The sequence below is a fragment of the Equus przewalskii genome, chromosome 13 (assembly GCF_037783145.1).
Source record: "Equus przewalskii isolate Varuska chromosome 13, EquPr2, whole genome shotgun sequence".
Taxonomy (NCBI): Eukaryota; Metazoa; Chordata; class Mammalia; order Perissodactyla; family Equidae; genus Equus; species Equus przewalskii.
In genome coordinates, this window is record NC_091843.1 from 39,998,822 (window position 1) to 40,011,881 (window position 13,060).

General features: G+C 61.1%; 1 protein-coding gene across 2 annotated transcripts; it reads left to right on the top strand.

The window, feature by feature from the left end:
• The first annotated feature begins 272 nt into the window (after positions 1 to 272).
• On the top strand, positions 273 to 12,370 carry PITX1 (paired like homeodomain 1). 2 transcript variants are annotated; one of them, XM_070570951.1, is made up of 4 exons: positions 273 to 487; positions 6,110 to 6,346; positions 8,593 to 8,825; positions 10,814 to 12,370. In XM_070570951.1, exons 2-4 carry the CDS (start codon positions 6,178 to 6,180, stop codon positions 11,354 to 11,356), a joined length of 945 nt encoding a protein of 314 aa, XP_070427052.1. In that variant the 5' UTR covers positions 273 to 487; positions 6,110 to 6,177; the 3' UTR covers positions 11,357 to 12,370. The 2 variants fall into 2 exon arrangements, with proteins under 2 accessions (XP_070427052.1, XP_070427051.1); XM_070570950.1 differs by lacking the exon at positions 273 to 487 and having other exon boundaries at positions 5,721 to 6,346.
• Positions 12,371 to 13,060: the final 690 nt, after the last annotated feature.

Sequence of the window (13,060 nt, forward strand, 5' to 3'; positions counted from 1 at the left end):
AGAAAGTGCGCCGGGCCCAGGCCAGGACCCGCAGCGGCTTGGTCTGCACGCGGCCGGGCCCCTTCTCCGCACGCGCAGCCCCAGGGTGCGCTCCCTGGCCTCGGGCCCCGGCCACGAGCTGCGCCGACCCCTGACTGCGCCCCGAGGGAGGCCCGGACCCCAAGCCAGCAGGACAGCGCGCCGCCCCCTCCCCGCTGGTCCAGGCGAGAGCCTCGCTTCTCCTCCCCCCTTCCCGCCTCCCCGGCCCGTGTCCCCGCCTTCCCCGCGGGCGTCGGGCGGCGGCGGTGGCGGCGGGAGGAGCGGGCCGAGCCGAGGTAGCCCGGACCTTGCACGCTGGGTTGTAGCGAACCAGCGGGGACCAAAGCTGCGCGCAGAGCCGGAGACGCAGCTGGATCCCGGACCTCAGCCGGAGTTGAAACCTAAGCCAGGGTCCGTGGTGAGCAAGCCCGGAGCCGACGAGCCGCACGCGCAGCGCAGCCCGGGTGCGGTAAGAGTCGTTGGTCTAGGGGCTCTGGGTCTCCGCAGTGTTGGGGCGCAGGGAGGTGGTGGCCCAGTTCCGCGCTGGTTGCTCCAGGCGTATGTGGGGTACAGCCGGTGGCGCGGGACTGAGCGCATCGCGCAGAAGGCCAGGCGCCATCGAGGCAGAGCGAGGAGCTCGTTCCTGTGCCCAGCGCACGGTCACAGCTGCCATGGCCGGGCGCTACCTCGCCTAACCGGTGGGTCCATCCTACGTTTCGGCCCCAGGCAACCCAAGAGGGCAGCAGCCTAGGGGGCGCGGGCCCCAGACCTGCGAAGGGCACAGCCCTGGACGCCCTTCGCAGCCCCTCGTGGCGGCGCGGGCCACTGGGGACCTCTGGGAGAAAGGGCAGGCGAGAGGGCCGCCCGCCGCTCCCCGCTGCGCCCAGGAATGGGGGCCCCAGCACGAGCGGAAGCGCTGGCCCCTCTGCACGTCCGGGGACTTCGGCCTTAGCTTCGCGTCAAGAGGGTATTTTTCCTAAACGAAACCGCTTCATTCGTTCGTTCGTTCGGGCAGCTATGCCTCTGAAAAGCAACAGACATCCGCCAGAGCCCCGGCTCCCTTCGCCGCGGACCCCGACGTCCCGCCGCAGAGCTCGGAAGCGCCCCTAGCCCACGGCGGCCTGCCCTCGCCGGCACGGGTCGGGACTTTCCTTACTCTGAAACCCCAAATGCTCTTCGCAAAATCCAATAAAGACATTCCCGCGGCTTCTCCAGGGTTTGGTTGTTGACGCGGGGTTCCCGAGCACACAGCGGCTTCTCTAGAACCGGGTCTGGGAATTCTGCAATTGACCAGTCTCCTAAATCAGAGCTGATTCCGCCGTGGTAAAGCGAGGGCCCTGAGACCGGGATCCCAGAAATGGGAACCCCAGGCTGGAATCCTGGTTCCAAGGTTTTCCGAATTAGGAATTCCCTTAATCTAAAAATATTTGAGTCCACTTTTCTGAGAAACTAGGGCTCAGGTATTCTCTTGGCGTCTCTGTGTGACAGCCGCCAGGGCCAGAGGGAGGCAATCCCAGGTTGCTGTCCACTTGGCCAAGGATACGGGTCTGGGGTAATGGCAAAAGCTACAGGCAGCAGGGGCACCCAGGAGGGGGTCTTGCTAGCCCCCTACCCTTTCCTCAGCCTGCTTTGGGACTCCTCATCTCTGCTCAGAAAAGGAGAAGACATGGACTGGGGCATGGAGACCAGGCTGCCTGGACTCTAGGATATAGAGGCGGCTTTTGTTGACCTTCGAGCTAGGCTCAGAGTGCCCTTCTCTCAAGAAAGCAGCTGCTGGGGAAGAGGAGGCTGTGGAATAGCAAAAGCTGACTCTCTGCTCCCCCGTTGTGTGACCAGCCGCTGCCACTTTCCTAGCCTTCTCTCCCCGTCGGCTCAGCCACTCTCAGGAACCAGAGGGCGACCAGTGGACTCAGATGAGCCACAAGCCAGGAGGGCGATGGGCCCTACCAGCTGCCGACAGAGTTCCGAACCCCATGCTCCCACCGTCGCCTCACTCAACCATCCTGCCTGAACACATCCCAGCTTTCCCCACCAGGACAAGCTGGGGAACCCCAAATGACAGGACACCTCAGGCTGGGTCCTCAGGAGCCCAAAGAATCCCGTGAGATTGTTCCTAGCCCTCCCCCCCCCCCCGCCCCCCGCCCAGGACCCCCTACCTGAGCACCTCTTTTCCTGTCACCCAGTAATTGCCTGTATTCAAAGAAATAAGAGTTTTTATTGGGGAGGGGGTGTTAGATCAGGCAGAAGGAGGTAGGTGGTCCCGACTGCACTCCCAAAACTGGGTTTTCTAGTTTGAACTTCTCCACGGCCTAAGAGGCTTAGGGCTGGAATGTCCCAGAGAGTCATGGATGGCCCCGAGGGCAAGCCATGGCACATTCCTTCCCTTTTCCTAAAATTGGTTGATTCTGGTGCAAAGATTAAGGCAGGGCACCCCCACGGGTGGGCAGAAGGATGCCCCCCATGAGGACCCTCCAACCACCCTTCCCAAATAAAATTCCTAAACCATTCTGGGGCACAGAGTCTGTTTTGAGGGAGCCCAACCTCAGCAAGGGTCCCTACGGTGACTATTTCAACCCCACAACAGCACAGGCTCCTCCACTCAGCCCAGCCAGGACTCTAAGCCCCAAATTTCCTGAAAATCACAGAATCATCGCTGGCATTGTGTGGCCTGGAGGGATGGGGACTAGGGCACATGGTTCCAGCTCCAGTGAGCCCCCTTCTCCCCTCCTCATGTCCCGTTGTCAGGTGAGCTGGAGGCTGAAATAGCAAGCAGACTGCTGTGTCCCATGTCAGACATGGGAACTGAGGCACAGTGCAGGTCAAGCCCTGCCCAAGGTCACACAGCAAGGCTGGGGCAACACTGCTCTTACTCCTGAAAGAGAGCTGCCTCCATCCTAGGTGTGTGCTTGTGTGTGACATATCTGTGAGTGTGCAAGAAACCCCTATGCTGCCTGGGATAAGAGCCAACAGAGGGTGTGGCTGGGGGAGAAGAAAGAGGACGCCCAGGTCCCTTCTCCAGCCAACACCCAGGATCAGGCCAGGGCCTCCTCTCCATCAATCCTTCCTCGCCCCCTGCTTATTCAGCGGTGCCCAGGGCCAGTAGAATAGACTCCCCTGGGCAGTCCCCATTGGTCTCAGCCCATCTTGGGGGCTCAGAGTCCCTGGGGATTTGGAGCTTCACCCACAATAGTCTGAGGGCCTTTCCATCCACACAGCAGGCATCAAGATTCCCAAATATAGGGACTCCTGTGACTGCCTGAAGCACTGCCAGGGATTTGGGTCTAGAGGGGCACACAGCAGGTGCTCAATAACTGCATTAAATGTATCAACAGTGACGGATGCAAGCCCCTCAGAATGAATAGCTAGAGCTGCAGGCACAAAACAGTCCTCATCCAAGGAAGGTCTGACTCTTTAGTCCCTCTGGGCAGTGGAGGGCTGCGACACTCAGCCTCTGGAGGGCAGACGGTTCATTCCATGTCCCCACCCAGAGGGGCACTGGCTTCCCACCTTGGCCTGACACTGGTAGGCTTAGAACACACCTCCTATTCCCTACCAGCCGGACTTTGTGCCAAACAGCATCAGCCTTCTGGGACTCCGAGGCCTGGCTGTGTGCTCAGCGCTCCCACGTGTGAGTCCAGTGAGTACATGCGTGTGTGCCCACAGCACACCTGTGTGGATATGCAATGTGCATGTGTGCATGCATGCTCCCAGGCCCTGTCTGTATCTGGGCAGGCTGGGCAGCATGCTGTCTTGTCAGGGAAGGCAGCTACACAGAAGGTGGTGTGGGAGGGGGCACCCCAGCATGCTGCAGCACCTGCACACCTCCTTGAAAGGAAGTGTCTGCTGCCTCAGGAGACTTGGCCAAGAAATGTGGCAAATGATGAGGCTGAGGGCAAATGCTGGGCAACCCTACTTCCCCATGTACCCGTCCCGCCACCCCCACACACACCAAGACTATTTTCTTCCTGGGGGGTCTCAACTTAGAGAAACTTCTCTTTGGGAGGAAAGGACAGGAGTTGCTGAGCCTCGCCAACCCAAGCTCCTGGGATGCATCCTCCCTCTGGCCTCGGCCTCACCCTGCCCCCTGTGGTCACGGGCACTCGGTGAGAGTGGGCCAGACCCTAAGGAACTGTGCCTTCTCCCCATAGCCCAGAGCTGGGGGCCTTGGGCTGAGCCAAGGGAGTGGGGAGCAGGCCTGGTTCCACCTTGCGCCCCCCCCTGCCCCTGCCCCTGCAATCCTCACCAAGCAGCTCAGCCTGGGGCCTGAGTGCCTCCCGCTGATGGGGAGCCAAGGTCAGGGCTGGAAGGCAGTGCCTGCAGAGTGTCCCAGATGCTGACAGCCTGCACAGTCAGTCCGGAGCAGAGACCCCCAGGAGGAGATGAGGATGCACCCAGCCCTGGGGTGAGGCGCTGGGCCTAGAGAGTAGGGCAATGCTTCTCCCCCAGGCTGCTGTCCTGCCCAGCGCTGCTCCTGTCTGGTGGAGCTGGTCAGCAGGTGAGGAGTAGAGGGCAGCCTGGGGTCCAGGTGTGGCCAGAGTAATAGGTCAGGGTCGCACCCTACTACCCCAGCTGTCACCTATTTGCTCAAGACTCTGCGGTCTCAGGGCCAGTTAACAATTGTTGAGCAAAATCCTTCAACAAACTTCACTGAAGTAGGAGGACTCAAGGAGAGGATCATTCTTAGGAGTGGGGAGGGGACCATCATTGCGTGTGCCCATGGGTGGGCCACTGGTGCTGCAGCTTAGCGACCACTATGTGGGAGAGAAGCTCCAAGACCCTAGGCTTCCTGGGCTGCCGCCCACGGCTGAGAAGCTGCAGTCACCTGGCCTGCCAGGCCTGTGCCTACAGCTCTGGGAAGCCGAACAGAGGACCTCGGCCGCTGCAAACCTGCCCTGAAGGGGGCCGAGGCCCACCCCGTGGCTGCCTGGGATTTGGCCTGACCGCTGAAGGTGCAAAACAAGGGGAAAGAGCCCTACAGAAGAGGCTGTGGAGCCTGGCCGCACTCTTGGGGTCTCCTGCTGCACTGGCCAGCGGCCTGGAGCCAACAGAAATGTTTCGTCTGATTAGAAGCCATCAGTTCTATCCCAATCCCGGAAAATTGACTTCGGTGCTGAGGGGAGGCCTGAGAAGCAGCCTTGGGGGAGAGGGTCCAAGCTAATTAGAAGGCAGCATCCGGGGGCCCATTAGAGCGCAGGCTGCTGTCACTCAGCCGGGCTCAGGTCCCGGGAGAAGAGGCCCAGAAAGGAGGGGCCTGCGGCCCCCCGACGAGGACGCTGCTGGGAGCTGCCGGAACGGGCCCCGGGCTCTGCCCCCGCCCTGGCGCTGGCTCGGAGGCGCCCGCTCGCTCGGTGCGATCCTGCTCCGTGAATGTTCACTCATCCTGGGCTGTTCTCGCTGGGGGGGCTGGGGACTTCGAGGCGGCCCAGACAGGAGTTGATTCTGAGCGAAACAAGTCATTTGGGGCTTGAGGTGGGCAAGAGCCGTGCGGGACTTGCAGGCCAGATGCGTTTCTTTTGTGCGGCCGAGGGAGAACTCGGTGTGTCACCGGGAAAGGAGGGAGAGGCGCGGCGAGGCCGCGGGGGGGGGGTGGGGGTGGCGGGAAGGTGGCTGCGGAGGGGGAGGGCGCGGGCGAGGCAATGAGGGAAGGAGGGCGGCAGAGAGGGCGCGGCGGCGCGGGCGGCTCGGGGCTGGATTCCGCCCGCGCTCCCTCGCTCGCTCGCTCGCTCCCTCCCTCCCCAGCCCCCTCCCACCCAGGCCCACCCCACCCACCACCCCTGGCGCAGGGACTGCTGGAACCTGGCGGTGCGCGCTGTCGCTTTAAGACAGACTCTGCTGGCGCCGTCCGGAGCCTTAGAAACCGGCCCCGAATCGGGAACCGGAGCCGGAGCCGGGGCCGGGCGGGCGGCTGAGGCCCGAGCGGCGGAGCGCAGCGCGGAGCGCGAAGCCGGGCGCCCGGTCGCGAGAAACCGCTGCCGCTGCCGCCCGCCTGGCCCCGCAGCCCCGGGCGGTCCATGGGGCCAGCGCGGCGTCGTTGCGGCCGCGGGCAGCCCTGGAGGGCAGCCGCTTAGGCGCTGCGCTCTTGTCCCCGCAGGTCGCAGCCAGGGCGGCCGGGCGCGCCCAGCCGCGGCCCCTGGAGCGCCCGCCGCGGTCCGCGCCTCCATGGACGCCTTCAAGGGGGGCATGAGCCTGGAGCGGCTGCCGGAGGGGCTCCGGCCGCCGCCGCCGCCGCCGCACGACATGGGGCCGGCCTTCCACCTGGCCCGCGCCGCCGACCCCCGCGAGCCACTCGAGAACTCCGCCAGCGAGTCGTCCGACACGGAGCTGCCAGGTAAGCGCCGCTCCCCGCGAGGCGCGCACGGAGCCTCCCCGGGCGCAGGGTGCGGGGAGCCGGGAGCAGGGCCTGGCTCCCGCGCCGCGCAGTCAGGCTCCCTCTACGCCCCAGGAGCGTCAGGACCTTTCCTTTTCTCATTCTCGATCTGACAGTAAACGCGGAAATTTACACGAAGCGGAAATTTAGTGCTTTACGAAGGCATTTCCACGCGGTCCCCACGCACCAAGAGACCGGCAGAGGCACGAACCTACAACCAGAGGGTCGGGCTGACAGCCCCTCTTATCAAGAGCAAGTAGAACAGAATTTAAAAAGTTAGGTTTGTGCAGTTGGGTACCGAGGGGCCGCTCGGACCGAAGGATAGGAGCGATCGAGAAGGTAATGGAGTGGCAATCGAGAGAAAGTGCCCACACAGAGAGGGGACAAACACCCCGACAGAGAGTGGGCGACAGATTGAGGGGAGAGACCGAAGAGAAGGGGTGGCTGGAAAAGTCAGATATGCAGACTGGGGGGAAGAAAAACAACCTCAAGTAAAAGGAAGACAGAGAGGAGAGGGAGGGCGAGAGGGCCAAGGGGGGCGCCCGGCTCCGGGCAGGACCCCCTAACCGAGGGCTCCCGGCCCCACGTGCGCCGCCGAGGCCCGGAGCCGCCAGGCCGCCCAGCCAGAGCCCCGACCGCGCTGCCTTTTTGTGCGAGCTTTCCCTCCGGCCGGCCGCGAGTCGGGCCAGCGGGTGGGCTGCGCGGCCGCGGGACGGCTAATCCCCAGCCCCGCCGGCCTCCCGGTCTCCGAAGGGCTCCCGCGCTCGCCGTCCTAACTCGGCGTGGCTGCCGGGCTCCCCACTCCCCAGGCCATGCGCGCCTCTTCTGCCTTCAATTCTTAATCCACCGCTGAGTGCTTCTCTACGCGTTTTTAATCTCTATTTGTTTCTGTTTTGCATCCCTAAGTGACTTTCCCTAAGAGGTTCTGTTTGCTTGGTTAAAAAACAATCAACGCTGGACTGTACTTTTGTTTTCAGAAGTTTTAAGCCTGGCCTTTGGTTGGTTTTTATTTTTAAAACCCAGAGAAATACACAGATTTCTTTTTAAAACCAAACCTATGAGGATAAATGTAAAAATTAACTGTATCTTTCAATATAGAAAGAATTACTATACCAGGTATATTTCTCTGGAATTTAAAATATCTACGTGCAACATGTATTCTTCGGGAGATTTTTAAAAGTCAATCCAAAATGGCGCGTTTCTCCGGGATTTTCTCAAAATCCACTTATAGCGGTGTTATTTTGGGAATTTAAGTTATCTGACTATAGAGTTGTATTTCCCTGGGATTTAAAAATTATCTCTAGAAGGGCATTATTGGGAAAGGGTTAAAAAAAATCTATCCACAACAGTACATTGATTTTTTTTTAATCCCAGAGAAATAAATGCCTGTGTCTCCCTGAAGTTTATACACGTACAGCACTGTATTTAGTTAGGGGTGTGTTTGCAGGGAGGTTTCTGACTTCTTAATTTGCATTTGCTCTGTGTTCCTACCTGCCTATTTTTAAAGAATTTGTGGCCCTTTCTATGCTTTTAGGCATAGAGCTAGGGGCTTCTCTGGGCTTCTGTGTTTTGATTTTACATTCTTTTTCTTTATGTTTCAATGTTTCTAAGACTGGATGTGTTTTGTGCAGCTTCAAAGAGAGAGGCTAGAGCCCCAGGTCACCTAGACAGAGTCTGTCGGTCTGGGCTGCCCGGGCTGCGGCCCGAGGGATTTTCTGGGCCTTGGGACTTGAGGCCTGGAGCGAAGGCAGAGACCCGGGCTGCGCCGTGCCTGCCCAGTGGGGCTCCCACACAGCCCTGGGGGGAAGAGCGAGGAGGGGCCACTGACCCGCTAGCTTCAGGCCAGAAAGATTTGATCCTAGTTCAGAAAAGCAGAGGTCCCTTTAGATTTAGACCCCCAAGAGCCCGCAAAAAATCTTACATTTGCGGCTGACATCAGCACTAGGGCTCGGGCCTGAGCCGAGCTGCGAGAGCAGGCCCTGCTCAGCCAGGAACCGAGGCCCGCGGCTCTGACTCCTGGGCTCGTCTCCGGAGCACCCCAGACCAGAGGTGACCAGGCGCCCGGCGGGCTCTCTCCAATGGGGACAATTCCAGGGCCCCTGGCGGGAGGGCTTCCAGCGCTGATGGCGGGCGCTTCGGTGGAGCCGGGACAGGGTGCAAAAGGGCATAAAGCTGGAGGTGACCGGCCCCCGTCCCGCCTGCTTCAGAGAAGGAGCGCAGCGGGGAACCCAAGGGGCCCGAGGACAGCGGTGCGGGCAGCGCGGGCTGCGGCGGCGCGGAGGACCCTGCCAAGAAGAAAAAGCAGCGGCGGCAACGCACGCACTTCACAAGCCAGCAGTTGCAAGAGCTGGAAGCCACGTTCCAGAGGAACCGCTACCCCGACATGAGCATGAGGGAGGAGATCGCGGTGTGGACCAACCTCACGGAGCCGCGCGTGAGGGTGAGCGCGGGGCGCGCGTCTGCGGGGAGCCGCGCCCGGGGCTACCGGCCGCCTCTGCCGCAGCCCTCGAAAGCTTAGACCTCCGCTCAGACTTTCACGCTTTCTCACCACTCAGACCTTCTCGCTCCCTCCACCGGAGGAGATTCCACCTTAGGCTCCGGTCAGCCGCAGCTAAACCCTTTGGCCGCTAGCACCCCTCGGCTACGGCCGCCTCGGATCCCTCTGCCCCGCATCCTACCTGACTCTCGCGCTCTAGTGCAGCCCCAGCCCAAAGACCTGTGGCCCCAGAGGACTTTCCTGTGCCCCGTAGGACCCAGGGCCCACTCGATGTTACCACCCTAGACCGCGCAGAGGATTCCCCGCCGCTGGGGACCTCGGAGCTGCTGGCGCCTTCCCCTGAAAACGAAAGAGAAAGGCAGGTCCTGCCTGGCAGCCGGGAGAGGCCTGCAAGGTGCCTAGGCTTGGGGGTCTCGAAACTCCCCGGGGCAGTGGTCCCATGCGAGCTGGCTTCTCCAGAATCTCAGGATATTCTCCGCCTGACTGGTCCCCAGCCATTCAGCCAGTCAGTAGCTGGACCCTTTCCCTAATGCCCTTTCCTGCAGGGCTGGGGTCAGGTGAGGGAGGCAGCTCTGGTGGACAAGTGACCCTCAGGCCCAGTCCCTTTGGAGATGTAAGGTCTCCAACCCAAGACTAGACAGGACCCTTCCTCTCCTCACCCTTTGGTTCCTTGAGCAAGGCTTTCCTGCCAGAGCAGCAAGAAAATCATTTCTTCTCTGGGTGCACAAATATTTAATCTGATATTGGGAGCACCTCCCAAGCCAGACCAAAGTCCCACCTGGCCCACAGACTCCCTGCTATAACGCCAGCTCTCACCCCTTCCCAGTCAGGCTGGCCAGCCCGGTGGGACCCGGAGTGAAGACAGCACTCAGTAATCCTGAACTCACTGATCCTGCCCCGGGTTTATGGTGGTTGGGGTGAGGTGGGGGTGGAACCAGGCAATGTCAGTGCCGGGGACTGGAAAAGGCTGAGATACAGAGGTCTGGCAAGCTAGCTCGGAAACTCAGCCCAGGGCTGGAGGAGGGCTGGGGAGGACAGACGGCATGCAGTGCGAGGATAGGTGAGGATCGGCAAGGACAGGGAGTTGGGAAAGAAGTTTTTACTAAATTTTGTGGGAGAAAGTGGAAGGGGAGATTAGAGAGAAACTGGTAGGAAGTGAAAGGAAATTAAATATTTGCAGAGAAACATATTTGGCATATATTTAGGTGGCAGGAAAGAAATATTTAAGTGAGAAGCAAAAGGATCAAGTATTTGGGAAAAATGAAAAACTATTTAAGAGAAACAATGAAGGTCGGATATTTGGAAAGAAGGAAAAAAACTAAATCTTTTGGGAAAGAATCAAAAGGATTAAAAATGGGGGATAAGGAAGAAAATGGACTGTCTGAGGGAGAAGAAAGCGTTCAGATAGTGGGGCGGACCAAACGAAAATAAACATTTGGGGCAGAAATGAGAATATCAAATATTGCCAATAAAGATGGAAACAGACTATTTAAGGAACGAGGAACAGACTGAACCATGGGGGAAGTCGGAGGGTCCTATGTTTCAGGGAAGAAAAATACCTTTTGCATTCGAGGGAGAAGTAAAAGGACCGAATACTTAGGAGACAGATGGGGACCCGTTTGGGGGAGAATACAGAGGATGGACTGGTTGAGAGAGGAAGAAAGAAAACGAATATTTGTTAAAACAAAAGAGGATCCGTACTAGGAGAAGAAAACGGATTTGATTTGGGGAAGAGGATAAGATCAAAAAGGAAAAGACTAATATATTCTGGGGACAGGAAAGGAACTATTATGGAGAGAAGGCAGGGGCGGAAATATCGAAGAAAAGAAACGATATTCAGAGAGGAGGACGCGGCGGAGGGCTGGGGGGTGGAGGTGGAGGGGCCTTCCCGCCCTCGGCAGCCCTGACCCTTCTCCTGCCCCCTCTCCCAGGTCTGGTTCAAGAACCGGCGAGCCAAGTGGCGGAAGCGAGAGCGTAACCAGCAGCTGGACCTGTGCAAGGGCGGCTACGTGCCGCAGTTCAGCGGCTTGGTGCAGCCCTACGAGGACGTGTACGCCGCCGGCTACTCCTACAACAACTGGGCCGCCAAGAGCCTGGCGCCAGCGCCGCTCTCCACCAAGAGCTTCACCTTCTTCAACTCCATGAGTCCGCTGTCGTCGCAGTCCATGTTCTCGGCCCCCAGCTCCATCTCCTCCATGACCATGCCGTCGAGCATGGGCCCGGGCGCCGTGCCCGGCATGCCCAACTCGGGCCTCAACAACATCAACAACCTCACCGGCTCCTCGCTTAACTCGGCCATGTCACCGGGCGCCTGCCCGTACGGCACGCCCGCCTCGCCCTACAGCGTCTACCGGGACACGTGCAACTCGAGCCTAGCCAGCCTGCGGCTCAAGTCGAAGCAGCACTCGTCGTTCGGCTACGGCAGCCTGCAGGGCCCGGCCTCGGGCCTCAACGCGTGCCAGTACAACAGCTGACCGCCCCGCCGGGCCACGCGGGCCGGCGGCCGGCTCGGCCGGGGCGGGGCGCGCGCGGAGGACGCGCGCAGGGCCTGGGCTCGTCGCGCCGCGGAACTCGCGCCTGCGCAGCCCCCTCCTCCCCACCTCCCCTCCTCCGGGTTGGTTTTGTGTTTGCTTTTCTGGACCCCACTCTGCCCTCCAAAACGAGACAAAACAAAGCAAAAAGACGTCGGAGAAAAGTGCCGCGAAAAAACGGATGAGTTGCAATTTCCCTCGGGATGGCGCGGGTGGTGCGTGTTCGCTCCGTCGGGCCCCGGCGGCCACTCCGGGGAGGGAACGCGGCGCGGGCGGCGAGCGCCGAGGCGGGCGGCCCGGAGAGGACGCCCTCGCAGCCCGCGCGCCTTCCCGCCGCGCTGGACCCGGACTGCGGCCGCGCCTGCGAACTGGAGCGTGGAGCCCGGGCAAGCCTGGCCCCGGCCCCGTGCGAACCAGGACGCCCCTCTGAGCTGGGCCCGGCCGAGCGTACCTTAGCTCGATTCGGATCCGAGTTGGAGCGGGCGTTGGGCCGGGGATGACGGTGCCCAGCCTGGGATCCGGGACTCGCCGCGGAGCCGCTCTAGCGGCCCCGGCGCGCCCCGAAGAGCCCTCGCCCGCCCCGCGCCCCGGAGTCCTATTTTAAGGCCACGGAGCCGAGGTTGGCGGTGCGGACGAGGCGGGAGGGTGCGGAAGGCTCGTTTCCGACCTCCAAGAACCCGAGCCTCGGCGCAGGCCCTCTGCTCCGCTCCCGGGCTAAGAGGTCCTGGCGGCGAAATGCCCCCTCCTCACCGCCCGCCGTGCAAGAGTCGAGCCGGGAGAGCTCGGGGCGCGGCCAGGGCCCCGCGCCGCGCCCACTTTGCACACCCGCTCTCCGGCCCGCACCCCTGTTTACAGCGTCCCTGTGTATGTTGGACTGACTGTATAGAATTATAAATCTGTCTATATCGACTTGTCCATGTACGTCTATTAAAACCATAGTACGAGCGTGCTAACCACTGCCGAGCCCTGACTGCTTCCTTCGGCCCAGGAGGGAGGAGGCCAGAAAGGGAACTGCGCCACCAAGGGCCCTGCGGGTAGGAGGAAGGGCCCAGGCAGTCCCCGCCGGTGGGGGTGGGGGGGTGCCCTACCTACTCCCATTTCCCCCCTACCCCCATTTCCCCGTCGCCGTTCCCGACCTGCTCAGCCCATCTCTCTCGGGCGCTGGGAGCCCCCTCTCTGCGCCAGCCCGCTGCTCCCCGCCTGAGCCGCTCAGCTTCTCAGCGCTGCGCGGGCCGCCCTAGCGGAGCCCTCTCCCTCCAGGCTCTTCCCAGGCGGGTTCTGCGGGGACCTTGTCCCCCTGGAGCGTTGGGGTGGGGTCCGCTGAGAGCCTCTTTAGGTCTGGGGTTGCCTTTTCTCCTGTGGGCCCCGTACCCCTACCTTGGAACCCTGCCCTAGCTATTCCAGGAGGACTGAGGAGGCTGGAGCTGCCAGAGTCTCACCAGGGCCTCCCTCCGCCTTTCTGAGCCCAAATCCCACCCTGGGGCACACGGCTGTGCTGGAGAAAGTGTCCATCACACAGAACTCCCTTCTCGCTTCCCTTCCATCCCGACTTACCAGAGGCTCCGGCTGCCCCCACCCTCCCCCAGCTTTTGGAAACTACTGAACAAGACCAGCCTGTAAACTGCCTGTAAAATTCTGCTTCCTTTA

What these genes read in the sequence shown, in the direction of transcription:
- PITX1 (XM_070570951.1), top strand. Translation starts at nt 6,178, where the DNA reads ATGGACGCCTTCAAGGGGGGCATGAGCCTGGAGCGGCTGCCGGAGGGG. An exon ending in GTCCGACACGGAGCTGCCAG is followed by an intron (nt 6,347 to 8,592) that starts GTAAGCGCCGCT and finishes CGCCTGCTTCAG; the next exon opens with AGAAGGAGCGCAGCGGGGAA. An exon ending in TCACGGAGCCGCGCGTGAGG is followed by an intron (nt 8,826 to 10,813) that starts GTGAGCGCGGGG and finishes CCCCTCTCCCAG; the next exon opens with GTCTGGTTCAAGAACCGGCG.